Source organism: Canis lupus, chromosome 6, assembly GCF_003254725.2.
Source record: "Canis lupus dingo isolate Sandy chromosome 6, ASM325472v2, whole genome shotgun sequence".
NCBI lineage: Eukaryota > Metazoa > Chordata > Mammalia > Carnivora > Canidae > Canis > Canis lupus.
In genome coordinates this window covers 74,136,635-74,158,785 of record NC_064248.1, presented here as the reverse complement: position 1 = coordinate 74,158,785, position 22,151 = coordinate 74,136,635, and the positions used below count along the sequence as shown (strand labels likewise).

Below are 22,151 nucleotides of genomic sequence, written 5' to 3'. Positions count from 1 at the left end.
GAATCTTTAGTTTATAAACAGTTTTGGTAAAATACTGTTATCCTAAAAGTATCTTATTTGAATACATTAATATGAAAACTTATGAAAGACTAATAAGGAGGCATTTTTGAAAAGTACAGACTATTTCATTCATTGCTAGTGGGATCATCAGATATAAAATAAGATGTTAGTGAAAAATATCTTTCATCAGTGTTTGAGGTACATTGAGAGAGGGTGTAACGTTGGTAGTTCTGCAGGTATCTCTTATTATTCTAACTTCCTAATAATGATGCTCCTGGAAAAATTCTTTATTAATTTTCTCAATATTTTTCTGACTAAATAGAATTGAATAACCCAAGGAATAAAACTGTCACAGCAACAGCTTTTCTCTTTGAGTACAGACCAGCATACTTAATTTCCATCAGGTTTGACTGGGAGTTTCACACTTAAATTTAATCAGAATATACTCCACGTGAAACCCATGAGAACAAAGGAAATGCCATGTGCCTATAGTGCTCTAGAGATAAAGATACCACAGTTTAGAATGCCGCGGACTACAGTGATATTGGAAATGTTTCCATTTGCACATCAAACTGAATTATTCTGGGATTACTTGGGACAACTGATGTAACATAAAACAATGTGATCAAAATTCCAACATGTACACACTTTCACTGTCAATAGGGGGTCTTTGTCAATAAGAGCACCTCTCAAAACACAGCAACACAAATTCAGACAGTATATTTCAGATGTTCACCTTTCCTCTACAGTTATGTTGATAAAAGGTTCCAGGACTTACAGTTTACGACAACTTTTACTTTTTTCACGTCTGGGAATGACACATCATTTTCCGCACTGCATTCATATTCTCCGGCCTGGTCCCTTGTAATTCCATAGATGTCCAAATATTGTCCATTTTCAAATGGTTTTGCTACAAGAAAGAAAAGTATGTTTAATGGTAGCCGCCTGAGGCTTCATTCAAATAAAATAACAATCTCATGTCTTCCTATTAGGTACTGCTGACAAAACAATCTCAAATGAAACTGGGGAATTATTAAACCCTTTGTTCTCCTATGTTCAGAGGAAAAGTCAGAGAAAAAAGCAGAAACTGAACAAGGGATACTATAACAACCGTTTCCCCAGAACAGGATATACATGTGTTCTTTTTAATTGATTGTGGTCTCCTAACCTCGTCACACATCAAATAGAGCTCTGCACATTTCTGTAATTGAGTTCAACAACCTTCTCGCAGTATAGATGAAACTCACTAATATGGCTTGGTACATATTGACTTTTATACAGTGTAAGCTAGCAAGTTGACACTTAACCTAACTAAATGTTGCTTTTCTTTTGGGAAAATCTCATGCTCATTCTCAAGGTTTCAAGCCAGATGGCTTGATAAGAGGATAGAGCTACATGAAACCATTGCCGCATCTCAGCTCCCAAAGTCATTAATTTTTTAAGAGAGGCACACTGTATTTACTATATATAACTGATCCAGTAAGCTTCTGGAAAAAAATATCATTCTCAGACTAAAAGTTAAGTGGTTATAAAAATGAAATTGTCCTTAGTTTTTAATATTCCAGGGAAAATATTATTTTTTTGACCAAAAAAATAGCACTAGAGTAAAAACATAAAGACATAATCACAGATGAAAAAAAATAGTTGCAAATGAACAAAATTTTTAAATAAAGATTCTTTTCTGAATAGAATTTTTACTTATTTGGAAGCAGAGACTCCTCAGGCAGGAAGGATCCTGATCATCAGAGCTATGGAGAAAGAATGGGCCTATGTGACTTTCCAGGGGGAGTGGCTCTTCTCCCTCCTTAACCAAGTCTTGAAAAATCACATTTCAATGCATACCAAAGAGAACTGGAAAATGACACAATGATTCCATTAAATGGCATATTTTGAAAAGTCGACCTTATTTTTGTTTTCATCTTACTCTCTTGCCAAACCTACTGTAATGCTGTAGAAGTTAGAAAGCTTGTAAGAGGATTTCATTGTATATGAATAAAGCAAAATGAAATTTAGTTACAGTGCTCCAAATCTAAAATCTTTGTCAGCAACAAAAAAATATTTTTCCTGTGGGCTCTCTTGTCTGGGCCAATGCTAGTCACCACACTGTTTGTCCTCAGGTAGCTTTGACTTCATTAATTGATACCTGGAGTGTTTAGAATATAGATGACTATGCCATTTCTCCATTTGACTAGCTGCTCCTACATTGTGGACAAGGAGGTTATACTTCCAAGATGATAGGTGGCTGAGACACTATTTCAGGTACACAGAGGTGAGCTTACAAAAGCAGCAATTGTCCTTAAATTCAGATTCTTAAAATATGATTTTATAACTATTTCCTTTGCTCAACCTAATACCCTTATCTGACTCCTGATACTAATATAATATTGATTTTCTACTGTTTCCTTCTTTTTTATCTTATTTTCACCCTTATAATGAAGATTATCTAGGCTTACTAGTGTCTGTAAAAACTAGTGAAATATAGGGAGGACAAAATCCTTCTTCACATCCAAGAATTCTTTTTTTTTTTTTTTTTTAATTTTTATTTATTTATGATAGTCACAGAGAGAGAGAGAGAGAGAGGCAGAGACACAGGCAGAGGGAGAAGCAGGCTCCATGCACCGGGAGCCTGATGTGGGATTCGATCCCGGGTCTCCAGGATCGCGCCCTGGGCCAAAGGCAGGCGCTAAACCACTGCGCCACCCAGGGATCCCTCACATCCAAGAATTCTTAAAGTGGAACTTGAATTATAAAGTCAGGAGATATCAAATGAAAAATAAAGTATGGGTAAAATTGATATATAAGGATTAAATCACCTAGTTGAAAAAAATAGTTGAAAATGAAGTAAAAATGGAGTAAAAAATGTAGTTAAAAATGAAGAGTCATGTGTGAAAGGGTAAAAAAATGGGAAACTTGGTAAAAATAAATTTATTAGGGTCTAATTTATTTTCAGTATTACAATGTCACATGAACATTCCTATTTCGTATCTATTGAATGTCCCTGGGGGATGGATATGGAGGTGTGTGTGTATATATATATTATTGCTCTAAAGCAGCATTGAAAGATAGCTTTTAACTTTGAGTTTCTGATAGGGATCACAGGCTGAGATAGATCCTCATAGGCTGCTTTCTCTTTATATATTCCTCTTTCTGCTGCCTGGATTCTTTATCCTTCAGTTCTCCCTGATAACTTCTTCTCATCTCACAGGTATGATTAAGCAATATCTGCACAGAAGAACCTTTCTTTATTTCATGACTATTCAGTCTCGTAGCTCCATGTTACATACTTTGAAAAATAAAACCAAAAAGCCTGCACTAATGTTATGTGGCACAGACACATTCACTATTATTATTACTGACTTAAAAAATACTCGTCTTTCTGTTATACTATAGATATTGTGATATAGGGATGCCTGGGTGGCTCAGTCAGTTAAGCTTTAGACTCTTGGTTTCAGCTCAGGCCATGATCTCAGAGTTCTGAGATCAAGCCTGGTGCTAGATTTCATGCTCAGCAGGGAGTCTGCTTGAGAGTCTCCCCCTCTCCTCCTGCCCCTCTCCCAGCTTATGTGTCCATGCTCTCTTTCCTAAATAAATAAATACATCTTTAAAAAAATTCTGTGATAATAAAGGCTACATCTTATTCCATGTTTAATATGGGCTCTATGCACATTTGTTGACTCTATCATTAAAGAAAAATTACGTGATAGTCCAGAAAATATGACATTTCATTAGAGATTAGCTTTCTTCTTCAAACAATTATTACCCATGGCATCAATAAATAAAAATAATGTTTATTTTTATTGATTCCTTATTATGTGTAAGGTACCATGATAAATGCTTTTTTTCTTTTTTTTTTTTTAATTTGTTCCTTTATTTTAGAGAGAGTGTAAGTAGGAGGAGAGGCAGAAGAAGAGAGAGACTCTCAAGCAGACTCCCCACTGAGTGCGGAGCCTGATGCTGGACTCAATCTCACATCCCTGGGATCATGACCAGAGCCAAAATCAAGAGTTGAACACTTAAGTGACTGAGTCACCCAGGTGCCCCAATGAGTGCTTTTCATTGCGAATTCATCAGTTAACCTTAGGTAAATGCATCAGGTATTCCATTATATAGAATAAGACTCTATATGGTTAAAGCAGTTATTTTGTTAATGGACCCAGTGACAGATATGAAAGTCAGAATTCCAAAACTTACATGCCTGATTTATATGCCATTGAAATGCTGTATTAGTTTTCTCATTTGAATATGGTAATAATGAAAATGTTTATTCACTGTAAGAACTAAATTAGACCATATATATGTAATCCTTGCTTTTACAACTATAAATCACTATATGGATAATAACTGAATATCGGAATTCTTAGTTTTCCAAGATGCCATAACAAATGACCATAAATTTGCTCGTTTAAAATCATATAAATTTACCAGCTTATATTTCTGTAAGTCAGAAGTCCAGAACAGGTCCATGGTAACTGGAATAAAGTGTCCTCCAAAGATATTCATGTCCAAATATTTGGAATCTGTGACTTTCATGGAAAAAAGGACTTTGCAAATGTCTAAAGTACCTTGTGATAGACGATAATGGAGAGCTCAGTCTAATCATAAGTTTTTAAGTGTAGCGTGTGGAAGAGTGGGTCAGTAAGATGTGAGGAAGATGGAGAAAGTGGAACACAAGCCAAGGAAAGCTGTGTCCTCTGGAAAGTGGGAATGGCCCTCAGCTGACAGCAAAAAATTGATTCTCCTCCAGAGCTTAAAAAAAGAACACAGCCTGTCAATACTTTCCTTTTAATCCAGTGAGACCAGTATCAGATTTCTGAACTCTAAAGTATAAAGCAGAAGTGTTTTAAGCTACTAACTTTGTAGTGATTTGTTACAGAAACAATATAGAACTCAAACAGGGCCTCCTTGAACTAAAATCAAAGTGTCAGCAGCACAGGATTCCTTTCTGGAAGCTCATTTGCTCATTCAGGTCATTGGGAGAATTAAGTTTCTTGCTGCTATGATACTGAGAACCTCATTTCCTTGGTGGAAGGCCATGTCTAGCTTCTAGTGGTTCCCCTCATTCCTTGCCTCATAGCTCCTTCTTTCATCTTCCAAGCCAGTAAATGGTAGGTTAAGTCCTTTCCCACTTTGAATCTTCAGGGCTTCTTCTCCAGGTGTATCTCTCTGAAAGATCCTCTTCTACTTTTAAGAACTCATGTGATTCATTTGGGCCTAATGCAAGATAATCTTCTCATATTTAGTTCTTAATTTTAATCACATCTACAAAATCTCTTTATCATGTGAGGTAACATAGTCACAGCTTCCAGGGATTGGGATGTGGACATCTCTGGGGGCCATTATTCCGCCCACTAGATTTGTTCATTAAACTTGCAGTTACTTCACACATACACATTGTGATTTGCCTATAATTTTCAAAGACAGCAGGAAAAGAAAATGTGTGGTTGAACTGATAAAGTTGCTGAGTTCATTAATACCTCTGAAAAATATGAGTGAAGCTCAGAAAAATAAATTTAATTAAGACATTATTTTGGAAGCAAATGCTTTTCAGGAGAATGTACTACAAACCTAGCAGGTGATTTGAAGAAGTGTTGTTAGAGCACAGAAGTAAGAGCAATGAGAGGAAGGTGTATGGGCAAATAAAATTGTGGAAGCCACCTACTGAAATGATTGCAACAGAGGTTTCAGAAGCAAACAAAAGCAACCAGTAAATAAAAAGCTCAGCATTTTGATTGGTTTTGTTACCCATATATAATAGTCCACCAGACATTAATGAAGGAAAGTTCTTAAGTCAGCTCACAATCATTTCCTTCCTGCCTGCCTGGCTTCTTTCCTTCCATTCAAATGACATTAATTGAGCCAAGATCACTGACCAGGGAACAAAACTGTTTCCATTTCAAAGAGCCAATAGTTTACAATGGAAACAAAAGTATAAGCAGGCAATTTCAGTAAAGTGTTAAGTATATTTGAAGTAAATATAGATACTATTATGCTGTCATAATTGTGCTGGTATAACTTCAAGAAAAAAGAAAAAAGAAAAATTTGGTCAGGCCAGAGCATTCATGTCGTGGAAGACCTTGTATGCCTCTGAAGAACTATGTTTTCCCCTTAACTTAAAGAATAATTACAGTGCTAGAAGTAGAAGAGTCTAACATATTGAATATTTTAAATATTGAATATTTTAAAATATTATATTTTAAAGAGAACCCTGGAATTCTGCTCCCAGTTACATTTGGGAATAAAGATCAAACCTACCTCCTTGCCATAAGCCAAGAGAAACGGATAAACTATATAAAACAACTCGTTTCAGACATTGGACAACAGGCGGCACAAGACTGTGACCCCTGAAGCAAGCAAGGTGAGCCCTACAATTGATCTCTGTAACTTACTCTCCAGAGGCAATTTTCGCCTCCCTGAGCCCAATGATATTGTTGAGTTGAGCAAAGAAAGACTGGAATTCTGATATGTCACATACAGTCATGCAGAGTTTGAAACAGAAGAAACGCCGTGACAAAAAAATACCACAGATATCTATAGGTGCTTCCTTATCTGCAGATTAGGCTGTATACGCATAGGGAGAAATCCCAAAGTGTTAGGAAAAGAATAATTGGAGAATTTGTAAGGTGAACAATCCCTAGAGTTTGAACAAGCTGAGATGACATTTGATCTCTGACCAGAATGGGCAGGCCTCTGTAATTATTCAGTGGGGACTCCAGAGGGCTTATGTCTTAGTAAGGACAAAAAACAACAACAACAAAAAACAAAACAAAACAAAACAAAAACTGGGGTAAAGACCCTTCTACATCTGCTCTTTAAAGCTTACAAACAAGGTTCAATGGGCCAAAATTATCTATAAGTTATACAGGTTCATGTAAGAAAAAGTCCAACACTTTTTAAAGGAATGAAACACACCCTAGACAACCACAGGCTAATTACACAATGTTCAGTATCCAGTTAAAAAAAATGACTATATATTCAAATAGGCAGGAAACTGTGAACAATAACTAGGAGAAAAATCAGTCAATAGAAAGAGATCTAGAAATGATAGAAATGATAGGTCTGACAAAAAAAATTAAATTGCCTTCATTATAACTATGTTCAAGTATTTAAGGTAAAATGTGGATATAATGAGGAAAAGAATGGAAAATAGAAAAAAAAATCCAATGAAGGTTCTTGACATAGAAACACAAAATATCTCAGGTGAAATACTATTTGGCTGAAATTAACAGCAGAGTAGACACTGAAGAAAAAACTATTAAACTTGAAAGCAAGAGTATTTAGCATATATCCAAACTGAAGTAAAGAGCGAAAAAAATATTAATAATCAATTAAATAGAAATCTCAGTGTCATATGGAACAATATAAAAACTTCTTATATATGGATATTGGGGCCCTGTGAAGTGGGTAGAAAAAAATATTTGAAGAAACGAAGGCTGAATTTTTTCCAAATTTGATGTGTACAATAAAATGGCAAATCCAAAAAGTCAAAAATCTTCAAGCCGGATAAACATAAATAAAATTACTCAAAAGCACATAATAACCAAGTTTCTGAAAATCAGAGAAGGGAAGAAAATCCAAAAAGCAGCCAGAGACAAAATACACACTACGTGTGAAGAAAGAGAAATAAGTATTTTTCAGACTTTTTATCTGAAACTATATAATCCAGCTGACAACAGTACAACATCAGAATAAAAGTCTAAAATCAGTCCTGTAAGCTTCAACCTTAAGAAGCTAGAAAAATAACAAGACCTAAAGTGAATAGAGTTGTGAAAATAATAAAGAGTGAAAATCAGCAAAGTTAAAAATGGACAATCAATAGAGAGAATCAATGATACCAAAAGCCAGTCTTTCAAAAGATTACTGAAAGGGATAAAACTTAGCCATACTGATAAAGAATAAAAAGAAAGACCACACAAATTACCACTATCAGAGATAAAAAAGAGAACGTTACTATAGTCATAAGAGCAACTGAATGGCTACTAAGTAAATATTAAGAAGAAAAACTACCTACCATTTAACTCAAGGATTTCGATGAAATGGGCAAATTCCTTGAAATACATGAATTTTCAAACTGATTTAGAAGAAAAGGAAAATCTGAATAGTCAATATATATTCAACTAAAAGAAACTAATTTTATAATTTAAAGAATTATGAACAAGGAACTTCAGGATCATGTATATTAAGATTTTAAGAAAGAAATAATACCACACATACAAATTTTTTTCTGAAAATGAAGGAGGAGGAAATTTCCCCAATTTATTTTATGAGGCTATCATTATCCTTAATATCAAACTAAAGACAAAAGAAAAAAAACCCTCATAAACAGACACTATTTTGACAAATATTTGGAAAAATGAATCCAGTGATATTTAAAATAATACACCATGACCAAGTGTGGTTCATCCCAGGATTGAAAGGCTAGTTGTATAACTAAGAAAAAAAATGTAATTCACTGTTTTACAAACAACAACAAAAATATATGAGAGTCTCTGGATGCAGATAGCACATTGAAAAAATTCTATCTTCATTCGAGAAAATAAAAAAAGTTTCAGAAAACTCAGAATTGAATGCTACTTTCTCAATCTGACAAAAACTTTTATGAGAACCCTACATCTGACTTCATATTTAATGACGTAAGGGTAAAAAGTTTCCCATCTAAGATGAAGGTCAAGGCAAGACTGTCCACTCTGACCCATATCACACATCTTATACATAAAGTAACTTAGCAATCACTACTGACCTAAACGAGAATCATGAAACCTTAAACATTCTAGAAGAAAACGGAATCTTTAAGACCTTGAATTGGCCTAAGAGTTCTCAGATATGACAACAAGAACACAAGTCATATGAGAAGATATTGATAAACTGGAATGCATCAAAAGTAAATAATGTTTGCTGTGCAAAAAGCACCATTAATTAATGGCAAGCCAAATAATCAGTGAAAACTGTGTAAATAACAGAGGACTTGTATCCAAAATATATAGGAAGGTCTCAAAACTCAGTAAAAGCATAGAACTTAATAAAGAAATGGGCAAAAAAAATCTAAATACACTTTATTAAATAAAAATACTTAGTAAATAGGCATGTCAAAAGATAACATGAACATGATTAGTCATTAAGAATATGAGGGGAAAAAATCAAAGTGAGATTCTGGTGTGTATATATTAGAATGGCTAAAACAAACAACACTGATTAGTGCTAGCAGGAATCAGAGCATCTACAGCTCTCCAACATCGCTGGTGGGAGTGAAAGATGGTACGGTCCTTTTGGAAAATAGTTTACCAGTTGTTCATAAAATTAAACATGCATTTACCATGTGACCTAGTAATCTCACTCCTAGAAAAATGCACACCAAAGCCTGTATATGTTTATATTATTATCTTAAGATTTTGTTTATTTATTTGAGAGAGAGAGAGAGAGAGCATGCATGAGGGGGGAGACAGAGAATCTCAAGCTGACTCCGAGCCGAGCGCTGGGCCTGACGCAGGGCTTGATCTTACAACCCATGAGATCATGACTTGAGCCGAAACCAAGAGTCTGACACTTAACCAGTGGAACTACCCAGGCATCCCTGTCTATATTAGTTTTATTGGCAATTATTAAAAAGTGGAAATAACCCAAATGTCACTTTAGTGAATCAGTAAACTATGGTGAATTCATATAATGCAATACCATTTGCCAATACAATTGTTCATATATACATACCTCGGCTGGATCTCAAATACATTTTACTGAGTGAAAGACGCTACACTCAGAAAGCTACATGCATGGTCTCATGTACGAGACATTCCAGAATCAGCAGAACTGCAGAGGTCAAGAATAGATCAGTTTTTTTAGTTTTTGTTTTTTGTTTTTTTTTTTAGAACAGATCAGTTTTTGCCAGGGCCTGGGGGATGAGAGGCTGGTTGACCACAGAAGGGCAGCCTGAGGGGCTTTCTTGGAAAGATGGAACTGTTCTGTATCTTGGCTATGGGTATGAATACATGAGGACGCATTTACCAAAACCCATAAAATTTTATACTACAAGAAGTGATTATTTACTTTATGTAAATTTAAAGACAAAAGCATATTGACATACTACTAGACATCCACTGAAATGGACAAATTAAAAAGATTTGTGATACCAAATATGGGTAACTGTTGGAGCATGTCACGCAGCTCTCTCTTAAGAAGGCACATCAAAATCCCTCTTTTCCAGTGCTTAGAGTCCTACAGGGAAGGAGAGAAATTTAGGAGTATTCTAATTTGGTTCTTGGTTAATCACATTTTAGAAGTTCCACAGAGGTGATGTGAATTACACCTCATTTTGCTATCTGTTGCCTTAGGATTTCAGCTGAAGGTTCCATTTTAGCATCGTATTATATTAGCTTTGTGACCTAGGGCTTTCTGTGAATAATATACTCTCTACTCTAAGGTCTGGCCAGAGAATAGAACTTTGACTTCTTTGGTGTTTAATTATTATTACAAGTTCACATGCAGAAATAGTATTCATAAAAGATTACCTGAAGGAAATTCATTCATTTCTGTAGCTATTTAAAATTTTTCTTTTCAGAGTAAGACCAGTATATTAAAAAAAAAAAAAACTGTACATTATCACCACTTTATTTTGATTCCTATTGAATTTCCTTTACCAACCCTTGCTTTGGTGTTATCACACAAGTCTTCACTGAGGGACGATATAAGAAAGGCCATATGAAACTTCCTGTTACATTTTTATCAGAAAAGTTACTGAGGTCCTGCTGTTATAATCAATGTATTGACATTCTGAGGATCCATGGGAGAAATTCTTTGTGCATCTTAGTACCAGGAAAAGCTCTATTTCTGACATCCTAATTTGCTTTGATATGATGATCCATGATCTTATAAACTTTCTCTTTTTTTTTTCTAGGCTGCTAGGAAATTTAAAACCAAGATAAAGGAAAATATACTTTTGATGTCTCTATACTTAATGGTGTTTTGAGGATCATTAAGTAATATGTGGACAGATCAGGACATCATAAATAAGAATAGCCACAGCTATTTGGAAAATAGCTATATTACATATAATGGAGCAGAATTGTGTTAAAATCAAATAGATTAGATGATTTCCTATCAGATATTACCACAGAGCCTTTGGATCTTACTTTGTGTACAAGCTGAAATATTTGCTCAGCATACAGAAAACAAAGAAGCCTGGTGTCTTAATAGGAAGGTTAGAGTAATTGGGACACCACCTCAAGAGCATCAAACAGCATTTAAATGAATAATCATAGTGATGCTTCTAAGTGATTTAGCATCCTGAGGAAGTAGACAAATACCCACCTTTAGCACAGAATGTATTCATAGGGGTGGTCTTGTCAAACACAAAGAAAAAAGAAAAAAAGATATTTTATGACAATAATAGAGAAGGAAGTAATTAAGAATGCAGGCTTCAAAGTAGATGCGCTAGGTTTCACGTGCTCTGGGTCAACATTTTTAACTTTTCTCTGGGTCAGTTTTGTCATATAAACAAAGAAAACAATACCAACTTCACAAGGCTACGATGACCACTGAATATAAGAATATGTATAAAGCTGGGGCACCCGGTGGCTCAGTTGGTTAAGCATCAGACTCTTGATTTCGGCTCAGGTCATGATCTAAGGGTCGTAAGATCTATCCCCTCATGGGGCTTCACTCTGGGCGTGGAGCCTGCTTAAGATTCCCTCTCTCCCTCTCCCTCTTCACCTCCCCGCACCTCCCTCTTCCCCTAAATACATAAATAAGCAAACACAAAAATTGAAACTAAAAAAAGGAAAATGTATAAAGCCTGGTGCAAAATCCCAATAAAAGTAAAATGAATATAGTTTTCAAAGATTTTATTTCACTTATTTGAGAGAGAGAGGAGAGCCCAAGCAGGGGGAGTAGCTGAGGGAGAGGGAGAAGCAGGCTGAGTAGGAGCCCGATGCGGGTCTTGGATCCCAGGACTTCGGGATCATGACCCGAGCTGCAGGCAGACACTTTACCGACAGCCACCCCGGTATCCAAAATGAGTATTTTTATTGATAAAAATGGTTAATAAAAGTAGAGTTGAAATTATGATGTGTTATTCAGTGCCCATAGTGTTTGTATTTAAGAGGTAAGAATTCTGTGGTCAGATCTCACAACGTAAATTGATTTTGTTAACCAAAGCTTACAGAGCCAGGAAAGCAGTTTAATAAAGTAAAAGACACAGCACATATATACGCCTATCCCCGTATATAGGGCTCTTATTATCTTAGGGTATCTTAGGGTAGGGCTCTTACTCACTCAGCATAGCACTAGCAGATCCCTCCTAACTGCCATCGTGCACTTTGGATTATGTGACGATTTTTCTGGCTTCCCTGTATTTGGTGGTTTGAGATGCATTTTTCCCTGGAAAATGAGTGATTCCATTGGCGGTGGCAAGGTTAGTCGTTGTTTTGCCTTTCAAAATTTAAATTAAATGAAAGAAAGAAAGAAAGAAAGAAAGAAAGAAAGAAAGAAAGAAAGAAAGAAAAAGAAAGAAAAGAAAGAAAGAAAGGAAAGAAAGGAAAGAAAGGAAAAGAAAGGAAAAAGAAAGAAAGAAAGAAAGAAAGAAAGAAAGAAAGAAAGAAAGAAAGAAAGAAAGAAAGAAAGAAAGAAAGAAAAAGGAAGGAAGGAAGGAAGGAAGGAAGGAAGGAAGGAAGGAAGGAAGGAAGGAAAAAGAGAAAGTGGAGATAGCACATTGTAGTTTATACTGGGGGAGCACTGCGCCCCTGTCTCCTTCCAAGCCCTGCCTCTAACACGTAGAGGGGGGGACACTACCAAAAGGAAGGGCTTGCGAAGGGACGGGCTGTTCCCGTTCATATGGTTGTTTGCAACCATAGAACCAACGAGGTTCTGTTCTGACCGGGTGGAGGCCATAGGTCTCTGTCTCATTCGGGGCCCCAAGAACAGAGCCTGCACCCAGGAGGCCTCCACTTGTTCCATTTGAAAGCACTGTAACTTGCCTGAATGAACGCGCCACCGTACGCTACCGTCTACTAAAACTACCTTCCCCAAGTGCCAGGAGCTGCAGTCATGGGAGAGTCAACTGGGTATCATGAAATACTGGGCACACCTCCGCTGTGCCCGGAACGCACCGTATGGTTTTATATATATGCGCCTCCACATATTTGTCCCTCATTTTTGCATCTGCAAAACAGGAGTTGTTTTGTTCCTAGTATCACTCCTGCTGAGTAAACTCCAGTTATGGACACTCTGCTTCTCGGGCATGTGAGACGGCCCGGTGCCTACGTTGATCTGTAGAGCTAACCCAAACTATGTGCCGTAACTCTTCCATGTGTATATCTATATATTTTAAATTTTTCATCAAGACCAAAGACTCAATCTACCACTATTTTTTAAAACGGCACTTAGTATGAAGTTTTGTTCCAGAAAAAAAAAAAAAATCTTCAATAAATTATTTTTTCAGTAACATTGTTGAACACTATGGGCTGAACTGTGTGACCCCAAGAAGTCATATAGATGTCGACGTTTCAACCTGTGGTGCTTCCGAATGGGACCATATTTGCAGGTATGTGATCATATTTGCAGATGAGGCCTTTAAAGAAGGAATTTAAGTTAAAAATGGGAGACCTCAATCCAATAAGACTGGTGTCTTATAAAATGAACACATCTGGACCCAGGTAGGCACGGAGGGAAGATGCGGTGAAGGCACTGCGAGACCCCAGCCATCCAGCAGACCAGGAGAGGGGCTGCGAACGGACCCCTCCCTCAGAGCCCTCAGAAGGAAGCTTTGTCAATACCTTGATCTGGGACCAGTACCCCTGGAGCTGTGAGAACATACGTGTCTGTTGGTTAAGCCACGTAGTCTAAGGTAGTAGGTTATGGCAGCCCTAGCGAACTAACACAGATGGCATAGGAAGGCAGTAAAAGCAGATCTTGTCTGTTCAGGGATGTTAGCTATATTTAAAATGCTTGAAATTTGGGGATTCTTGGGTGGCTCAGTGGGTTGGCACCTGCCTTTGGCCCAGGGCGTGATCCTGGAGTCCCAGGATCGAGTCCCACATCAGGCTCCCAGCATGGAGTTTGCTTCTTCCTCTGCCTGTGTCTCTGCCTCTTTCTCTCTCTCTGATATACATAAATAAAATCATAAAAAAATGCTTGAAATTTGACACATTGCCTCTTATTATTGGTTGGCTTTTCATTCGATTTTTACAAATTCTAAGTATTTGTTTCTTTTACTTATCTTCAAACAGCATACAAAGTATCACAGGATATATGTAAGGGCCTGTCATTTATTTTTAAACACTTGTGGCATGTAAAATAAAAATGAAAGCTGTAATCCTTTTACTATTCTTTTCTTTCCCCTTTATATGCTTCTATCTATTCTTTTTTTAGATTTTTATTTTTTATTTATTCACGAGAGACACAGAGAGAGAGGCAGAGACACAGGCAGAGGGAGAAGATGGGACTCGATCCCAGGACCCCGGGATCACGACCTGAGCCGAAGGCAGAGGCTCCACCGCTGAGTCCCCCAGGCGTCCCTCTCTATTCTTATACCCCATTCTCCTCCCAGTAAACCAGGTATCCCTTTCTGCATATTTAAGAATCTGCCTATTTGTCCCAATCCCTTAATCTCTCTTAAAGGACTTCAAAAAAAAATCCATAAGATTTTCTGTTATGAGAAAAAAAAATACTGTTTACCTCATATTTGGGTTGGTGCTGGGAAAAGGGATAAAGTAAGAATTTGTGTTACAAGGTAACATGGGAAAAAGTTTGAGTTTGTCCAATTTTATTATGCTACTGTCTGGGGAAAGAGTTCTAAAGTCCTTCATGATTTGCCTCAAACATGTCAAAACTTTGCTTTCTGCAAAAGTATTGTTTGGGTCAGCCCTTGCTGAATGCAAACCAACATGATGACGCATAAGGTTTAATAAGAAGGGTCTGTTCTTGATTCCCTACACTCCCTACAGACATTAACTTAGAAAATTAGGGAACTCGAAAGTTCTGACTTATTAATATAGTGAAATGTTCATTACATTTCTTATTTATTTATTTATTTATTTATTTATTTATTTATTTATTTATTTATTTAATTTATGAATGAGAGAGGTGGGGGGGCAGAGACATAGGCAGAGGGAGAAGCAGGCTCCATGCCGGGAGCCCGAACTGGGACTCGATCCGGGAACTCCAGGATCGTGCCCTGGGCCAAAGGCAGGCGCTAAACTGCTGAGCCACCCAGGGATCCCCCCATTACATTTCTTAAGTTAAAGAATGAGAAGCAAATGGTTGAAAGAATGATAGAATGAAGCAAGAATGAATATACGAAGTAAGGAACTGCCTCGTCTTCCCAGAGGTGACCATCATGGCACCTCTCCCCCAACCCCAATATCGTCTACCCTCTTCTTGGTGGATCTGGAATTAATGTAGAAAAACAGAAGCAAAGCAATTATTATCACCATCTTCTGGAGACCTCAGGCTATCCGTGATGAGAAACCTTCTATCAACATTGCATTCCCTTATCTTTCCAACATTTCTGGAAAGCCTAGATAGATCCCGCTATTTTTGAAATGTCAAGACCGAAGTGAGAAAGGCAGAAACTTTAGAGTACTTATGATTAAAAAAAAATCTAGTTTTACAAAATAAAATATCATGAACCCATAAGGGAGCATGTGCTCAACGTGATGACTACATCTCATATAGCGTCCATTCACTAAGAGAAAACAGCTAAGCTGAAAAGTTCCTCGTGATAAAGGTATACAACGGAATACAATCATTCTCCTTTTGATGACATTACTCTATGACTATAAAAGAAAATAAGAAGAAAATGACAACGGTATTGAAGAAAAAGTAAATGCAGAGATGATGGTGATCCAAAAGCAATGAAATGGCTTTCTTAAAATAACAAGTAAACCCAAGTGTTTCTATTGTACAATGTTGGGCCAGTAAATGGAGGAATATATTGGTGGGTGATTGGAATATATTGGTTCAGTATAAGTGATGCAATCTTTTGATTCTATCCGTGCTACATCTCTGCAAAAGGAGGAAAGCAAAACTCTTCCGAAGCCATAAATGCCCGTGTCTCCGTAGCTAAGTCAGAGGGTAGCATATACACGAGCCGTGCAGATGCACGGGTGACGTGCCGTGCTGACGGGCATCGCAAGCTTTGCCAACTAGCAAACACATCCACTGCTGGTTTTCCTAATGCCTGAAATTCCCAACATTATCAGTTATTCTTTTAGTTGAAAACTTTTTTATTTTCCTTATAGAAACTCTTGCTTAAATTGCAAACAATTAAGAAGCAAAACATATAAACCTATAAGTACCCATTTCTTTAAGGGTCCTAACGTCAAGTCCTCCTTCTATCACCCTGTAAGTCTAAGTCTAAGCGAATTATCTGATCTCTTTTCAACAGCCATGATTTCTGTCTTTGATACATTCGTTATACCGAAGTAGCTACCAGACAGAGAAGGAGATACTGGGCAAAATAGGGTAGAAGGGACCTGGGTGGCTCAGCAGGGTAAGCATCTGCCTTCCTCTCGGGTTATGATCCCCAGGTGCCAGGATGGAGCCCCACATTGGGCTTCCTGCTGAACGGGGGGCCTGCTTCTCCCTCTTCCTCTACCACCTTTGCCCTGCTCATGCTCGCTCGCTCTCTCAAATAAATAAATACATAAATACATAAATTAATAAATAAAATCCTTAAAAGTATAAAGTGGAATCAGGTATGTTTGTTTGTTTTAGAGAAGCTGCGAGATAGATGCTTCCATGACTCTCACATGCCCAGTTTCGTCATAATCTGCCTAAATGTGAGCACCACTATTCGCAAGCCTTGCTTCCTGGGAACTCGTTCCCTGCAGGAAATCAACAGTTAAAACTATTACCTTTACTTTGGAAGAGTGAGGTCAATAGTCATTTCTTCAGAGAAAACAGCAGCTAGCACTGCAATAGCCTTCCAAATATAACAGGTGGAAGAAGCGAGTCAGATTGGATAAAAGTGTTAATTTATTTATAGCACAACAGAGGAGAAATCACAGATGCAACAAGTTTGCACATTTAAACACAAATCATTGACCCTGCCAGAGTTTAGGAAAGTAGAATTGTTGCATGGGCTATGAAAAGAACTTTACTAAAAAATCATGTGTGCTTGGCAACTTTCCTTCCCTGAAGATTTCTGGTACTCACGTCACTTTCCTTTTTTAAAACTGATAGAAAGTTGATTCCCCTGTCTTATAGTCTTGAAACATACTCTGGGGAAAACACGTCTTCAGCTGATGATGGAGGTCATTTGCAGAAAACATGTCATCAGCTCATGAGGGAGGTCATTTGCAGAAATACTCAAGTCATACAGAACGCTTTCAGAGGAAGCATTCAGTGACATTCAGTCATTCAGTAAATACTTATTGACAAAACATCCTGTGCCAGCCATCACTCTAAGCTGGGAATATAAAGATGAACAGCATACCCTAATATTCCTGTTCCCATTGGACTTTCAGGCTACTAAAGTATTAAAAAAAATGAAAGAAAAAAGTAAATACAGAAGAGAACATTAGATAATTTATATATGATGAGCATGGAAATAAAATAGAGCACGATTTCTGAAATTTGACACTGATTTTTGGCACCAGTTTCTCATATTTGGGCCCATATGATTCCTTGTGTGGAAGGGTGATATCCTGTACACTCCAAGATGGTTAGAGCCTCCCTGGCCTCTATCCCCGAGAGAACCTATCTCCAGTTTTTTTTCTCACGTGTTTCCTAACATCCCTTGGGGGGGGGCCATGCTATCGCCAGTTGAGAACCATGTAAGTAGAGTGACATGAGAGTGACACCTAGTCGCTGGATGCATGGGACTTGATGGTCCCAAAAGGCCATTTAAGCTGAGATTTTCATGTCATGGAGGCGCCATCCATGCAAAGACTTAGGAGAGAACAATCCAGGCAAAGAGAACGGTGAGTGTAACAGCTCCGAGGCAGAAATAAGGGGGGACAGGTTTGAGGGATAGAAAGAATGCCAAGAAGGGGAAGGGAAGTGTGAGATGACAGTGGAGGGGTGAAGTCAGTTCACATACGGTTCTCCTCCAGGTGAGGAGTTTTTACTTTCTTCTAAATATAATGAGGTGCCATTGGAGGGTTTTTATCAATGAAGTGATATCCGCTGGCTGATGTTTAAAAATAATCTCTCTGGCTTCTGTCTGGAAAATGAACTGAAGAGGCATATGTAGAAGATGGAAGACTACTTAGGAGGTAACAAAAGCAAAAAATCAGGTGATAATGGTTTCTATTACCTGCAAACATAATTTTTTAAAATACAAGACTATACATAGAAGCATGACTGGAATTTACTCATTTTCTGTGTTTGTTCCCATTCCCTTCTCGAGTATGGACCATCTCTTCTCTTAAATATCTTCAGACATGCAGTAAATTGTCCTATTTTCATAGGACACAATTTTCCATCCATTAATTTATTAATGCAACACTTATTTTATTAATTATTTACTGGATAACCCTAAGCTGCTTTAAGGATTTTAAGAAATAAAAGATGATCTCTGTTATTAGGAGCTAACTTTTCACCAGAATAATGTCTCAATGACAATACATCATGCTTATAATTTTTGTCTCCTATAGTCAGAGAGATCTTTTAAAATTTGTTTCTTTTATCTGTATGACAACGAAGAATAATGGGAATAAATGGCCTCTAAAGTCAGATAGATGTGGTGTTTTTTTGTTTTTTTTTTAACTAGCCTTGGTCAAATATTTTTAACATTGCTTGATTGATTTGATTCACTATAAAACACAGGATCTATGTATTTTGCATAGTATTATATCAATTATGAGAAAAAATAGGTCATTTAATGCAATTTTTAATTTTTAATATACAGATATGACTTCCATAATAAATTGCACACATTTAAATATAATTTTATAAGTTTTAACATGAATACACCCTCTGAACCATAACCACAATCAAGATAATGAACATATTCATTACCCTCAAAAATTGCCTCATGAACCTTTGTAATCCTTCCCTCCAGCTCCCCGAGCCCCTGTCCTCCCATATCCAGGTAACCACAACTTCTCCTATCATCATATATTAGTTTGTATTTTCTAGTATTTTATATAAATAAAACCATACTCTTGCTTGCACAGTTTCTGACAAAAAAATATCTGTCGTCCTGGTCTTTGGTCCTCCATTTATACTATATCTTTTTTCTCTGGCTGCTATAAAGATTTTTCTCTCTTTTGGCTGGCTTTTAGTAATTTGTTTATGACGTGCGTTGGTGTAGTTATTTATCTTCATCCTTCTTGGGTTTGGATTTCATTGACCTTTGGTCTCTGGGTGTGGTATCATAGAAAGATCTTTGTCCTCGGTTCCTAGAACAGAGCTCCTAAAACTTTGAAATTCCCTGAGTCATGCAGGTCATAGGAGCATCCTTTCTTCTAGTGAACTGACTTGCTGGGTCCCTAGACTTTTTTCAGGATGGGAACCAGTCATCAGAAAGTCCAAAAACTGATTAGAAGTTTGGAACTTTTGGGCAGCCCAGGTGGCTCAGTGGTTTAGTGCTGCCTTCAGCCCAGAGTGTGATCCTGGAGACCCGGGATCGAGTCCCACGTCGGGCTCCCTGCATGGAGCCTGCTTCTCCCTCTGCCTGTGTCTCTGCCTCTCTCTCTACCTGTGTCTCTCGTGAATAAATAAATAAAATATTAAAAAAAAGAAGTTTGGAACTTTTCACTCCATCCCTTAATCTCTATCCAGGGGGCAGGGGCCAGAAATTGAATTAATCACCAATGGTCAATGATTTAATCAATCACAGCTATATAATGAAAATTCCATGAAAACCCCTAAATGATGGGTTCAGAGAACTTCTAGGTTAGTGACTGCATCTATATGCTGCAAGGGTGGTGTACCCCAGCTCCATGGGGACAGAAGCACCTGTGCTCAGGGACCCTTCTGGATTGAGCCCAATGTACCTCTTTATCTGGCTGTTCACTTGTATCCCTATCACAAACCAGTAAACATAAGTATTATTCCTCTTCAAATTTTGCAAGTTGTTCTAGAAACTTAGTGAATCCAAGGAGGGGTGCATTAGAACCCCTGATTATAGCCAGGCATTCAGAAGGACTGGGGGTGGGGGGTTCAGACTTGTGAATGCTGCCCACAGTGGGGGGTGAAGGGGAGGCAGCTTTGTGAGACTGACCCTTACCTGTATGAGCTGACACCAGCTCCAGGTCAACGTGTCAGAGTTTCACGGACTTGTTGAGCGTCCGGTCAGCACCGGAGAAGTGGGGTTGGAAAGGCACCGCTTACTTGGTGTCGGGGGAGAAGAAAAGACTTCCAAGTTTATTTTTTATTTTTCATTTATTTATTTATTTTTGACTTCCAAGTTTAGAGTTTTGACCAAACTTGGGAAATTTTCCATACGGTTCTCAATCTCTTAAAAATTATCCCTCTCTCCTCTCCTTTGGGGAATCTAGTTACAGAAAGACGAGGCTGTTCGAAGCTGTGCCATAGCTTATCGGTCCTGGCTTCATTTTAAGAATTCTCTCTTCCCTGTTTCAGTTTGGATAGTTTCTATGGGTATATATTAAAGTTTATGCATACTTTCTTATACAATCTAATCTACTTTTATGCACCTAAGGTTCTTTTTTTCCCCCCTTCTCTCTATGATTCATTGTAGCTTTAGTCTATAGGAGTTCATTTAGGTTCTTTTAAGAATACGGATAGACAGACAGCTTTCCATGTCTTTACCTAGCTTCTTACAAATACGGAATACAGATGTAAAACTATTTTAATGCCTTATTTGGTAATTCTAACATTTGTGCCCGACCAGCTTTGATTAACTGATTTATCTCCGCATTTTGGGTTATAGTTTCCTGCTTATTTGCATGCCTGGCAATTTTTCAGTGAGGAGCATACATTATCAATTTTGCTTAATTGATTAGTGGGTATTTTTGCATTTCTATAAATATTCCCAAGCCTTCTTCTCGGATGCATTTAAGTTACTTGAAAATGTTTTTACTTTTTTCTAGTCTCACTTTTAAGAATTTTTTAGGTGGGTGGGACCAGCACAGTGCTCAGTCTAGAGCTAGTTATTCCCACTGTTTCAGACACTGTTACCTTTAATTCTTTTGGATGATTCTTTCTCCAGCATGTACTCAAGGTCTGCAGATCTCGAGTTCTCTCTTCTCTCTCGCCCTTCCTCCCTCTCTCCTTGTCTCTGCCTCTTTCTCTCTCTGCCTCCTTCCTCTCTTTCCCTGCTTCCTCCCCACCTCCTTCCTATCTTTTCAGGGTCCTACTTTCGGGTACTCTGTGCTGCTGAATCTCACCATCTTGCGCTCCCTGGACTCCCTGCTTCATCTTCTCAGCTCCGTGCATCAGCCACACTCTGCTTGGGTTTCACTTGCCTACATCACAGCCTAGTTACCATCTCAAAGCCGTAAGCTGGGGCAACTGTAGGGCTTTCCTTATTTTATTTTATTTTATTTTATTTTATTTTATTTTATTTTATTTTATTTTATTTATTTATTGATTGATTGATTGTCTCTGAGGAATAACCATTCTTCATTGTCCAATGTCCAGCATCTTCCAAACTGTTGTTTGGAACTGTTCCAAAATGTTTCATTTATTTTTTCTTTTTCTTTTTTTCTTTTTGGTGTGTCTTTGAGAGAGGAAATCTAGTCTCCATTACTTCTTACTGGAAGTAGAAGTCAAGATGTTTTCAAAAGATCTGACCCACAGAGGGATCTCAATAAGTAGTAGCTGAAATTTACTCTGCGTCAAACTTTTATTCTTAGTCTTCTACATACAAGGACCTATGCTAGTTTCTTTAGGTACGTGGCATTTTCTCTCCATGACCCTCACCCTACCACTTATTCCATCCATTTATATTTTATGGGAAGTTTTATGGGTATAGACCTCTCACCTTGATATGTCTTTGAGTAGAGCCTTAGGATTTAAATTTCATCCCTGCTGACGAAGACTGAGAAAATGAGTTACATACATTATCACCATTTAATTCTGTGGCCCTTTTAGTTTTCAACCTTAATCTTCAGTTGTGAGCATGGAATTGCATCAGAAGTGAAAGGAATATGCTGAACTTCAAGATTAATCATTTTCTATTTTAAGTAATGGCATCTCCAAATTAACACAGACTGTTCAAAACACAATGTTAGTTTTCTCAGAATCTCTAGAGA

The 22,151-nt window shown here is 37.5% G+C and overlaps 1 protein-coding gene across 2 annotated transcripts in view; it reads right to left on the bottom strand.

The window, feature by feature from the left end:
• The window catches only part of NEGR1 (neuronal growth regulator 1), an 813,773-nt gene that overhangs the window by 272,404 nt on the left and 519,218 nt on the right, over positions 1-22,151 (bottom strand). For both annotated transcript variants that reach the window (XM_025417983.3, XM_049111800.1), the window contains exon 4: positions 779-910. In XM_025417983.3, the coding sequence (XP_025273768.1) occupies positions 779-910 (132 nt within the window). The remainder of the gene's footprint in view (positions 1-778; positions 911-22,151) is intronic.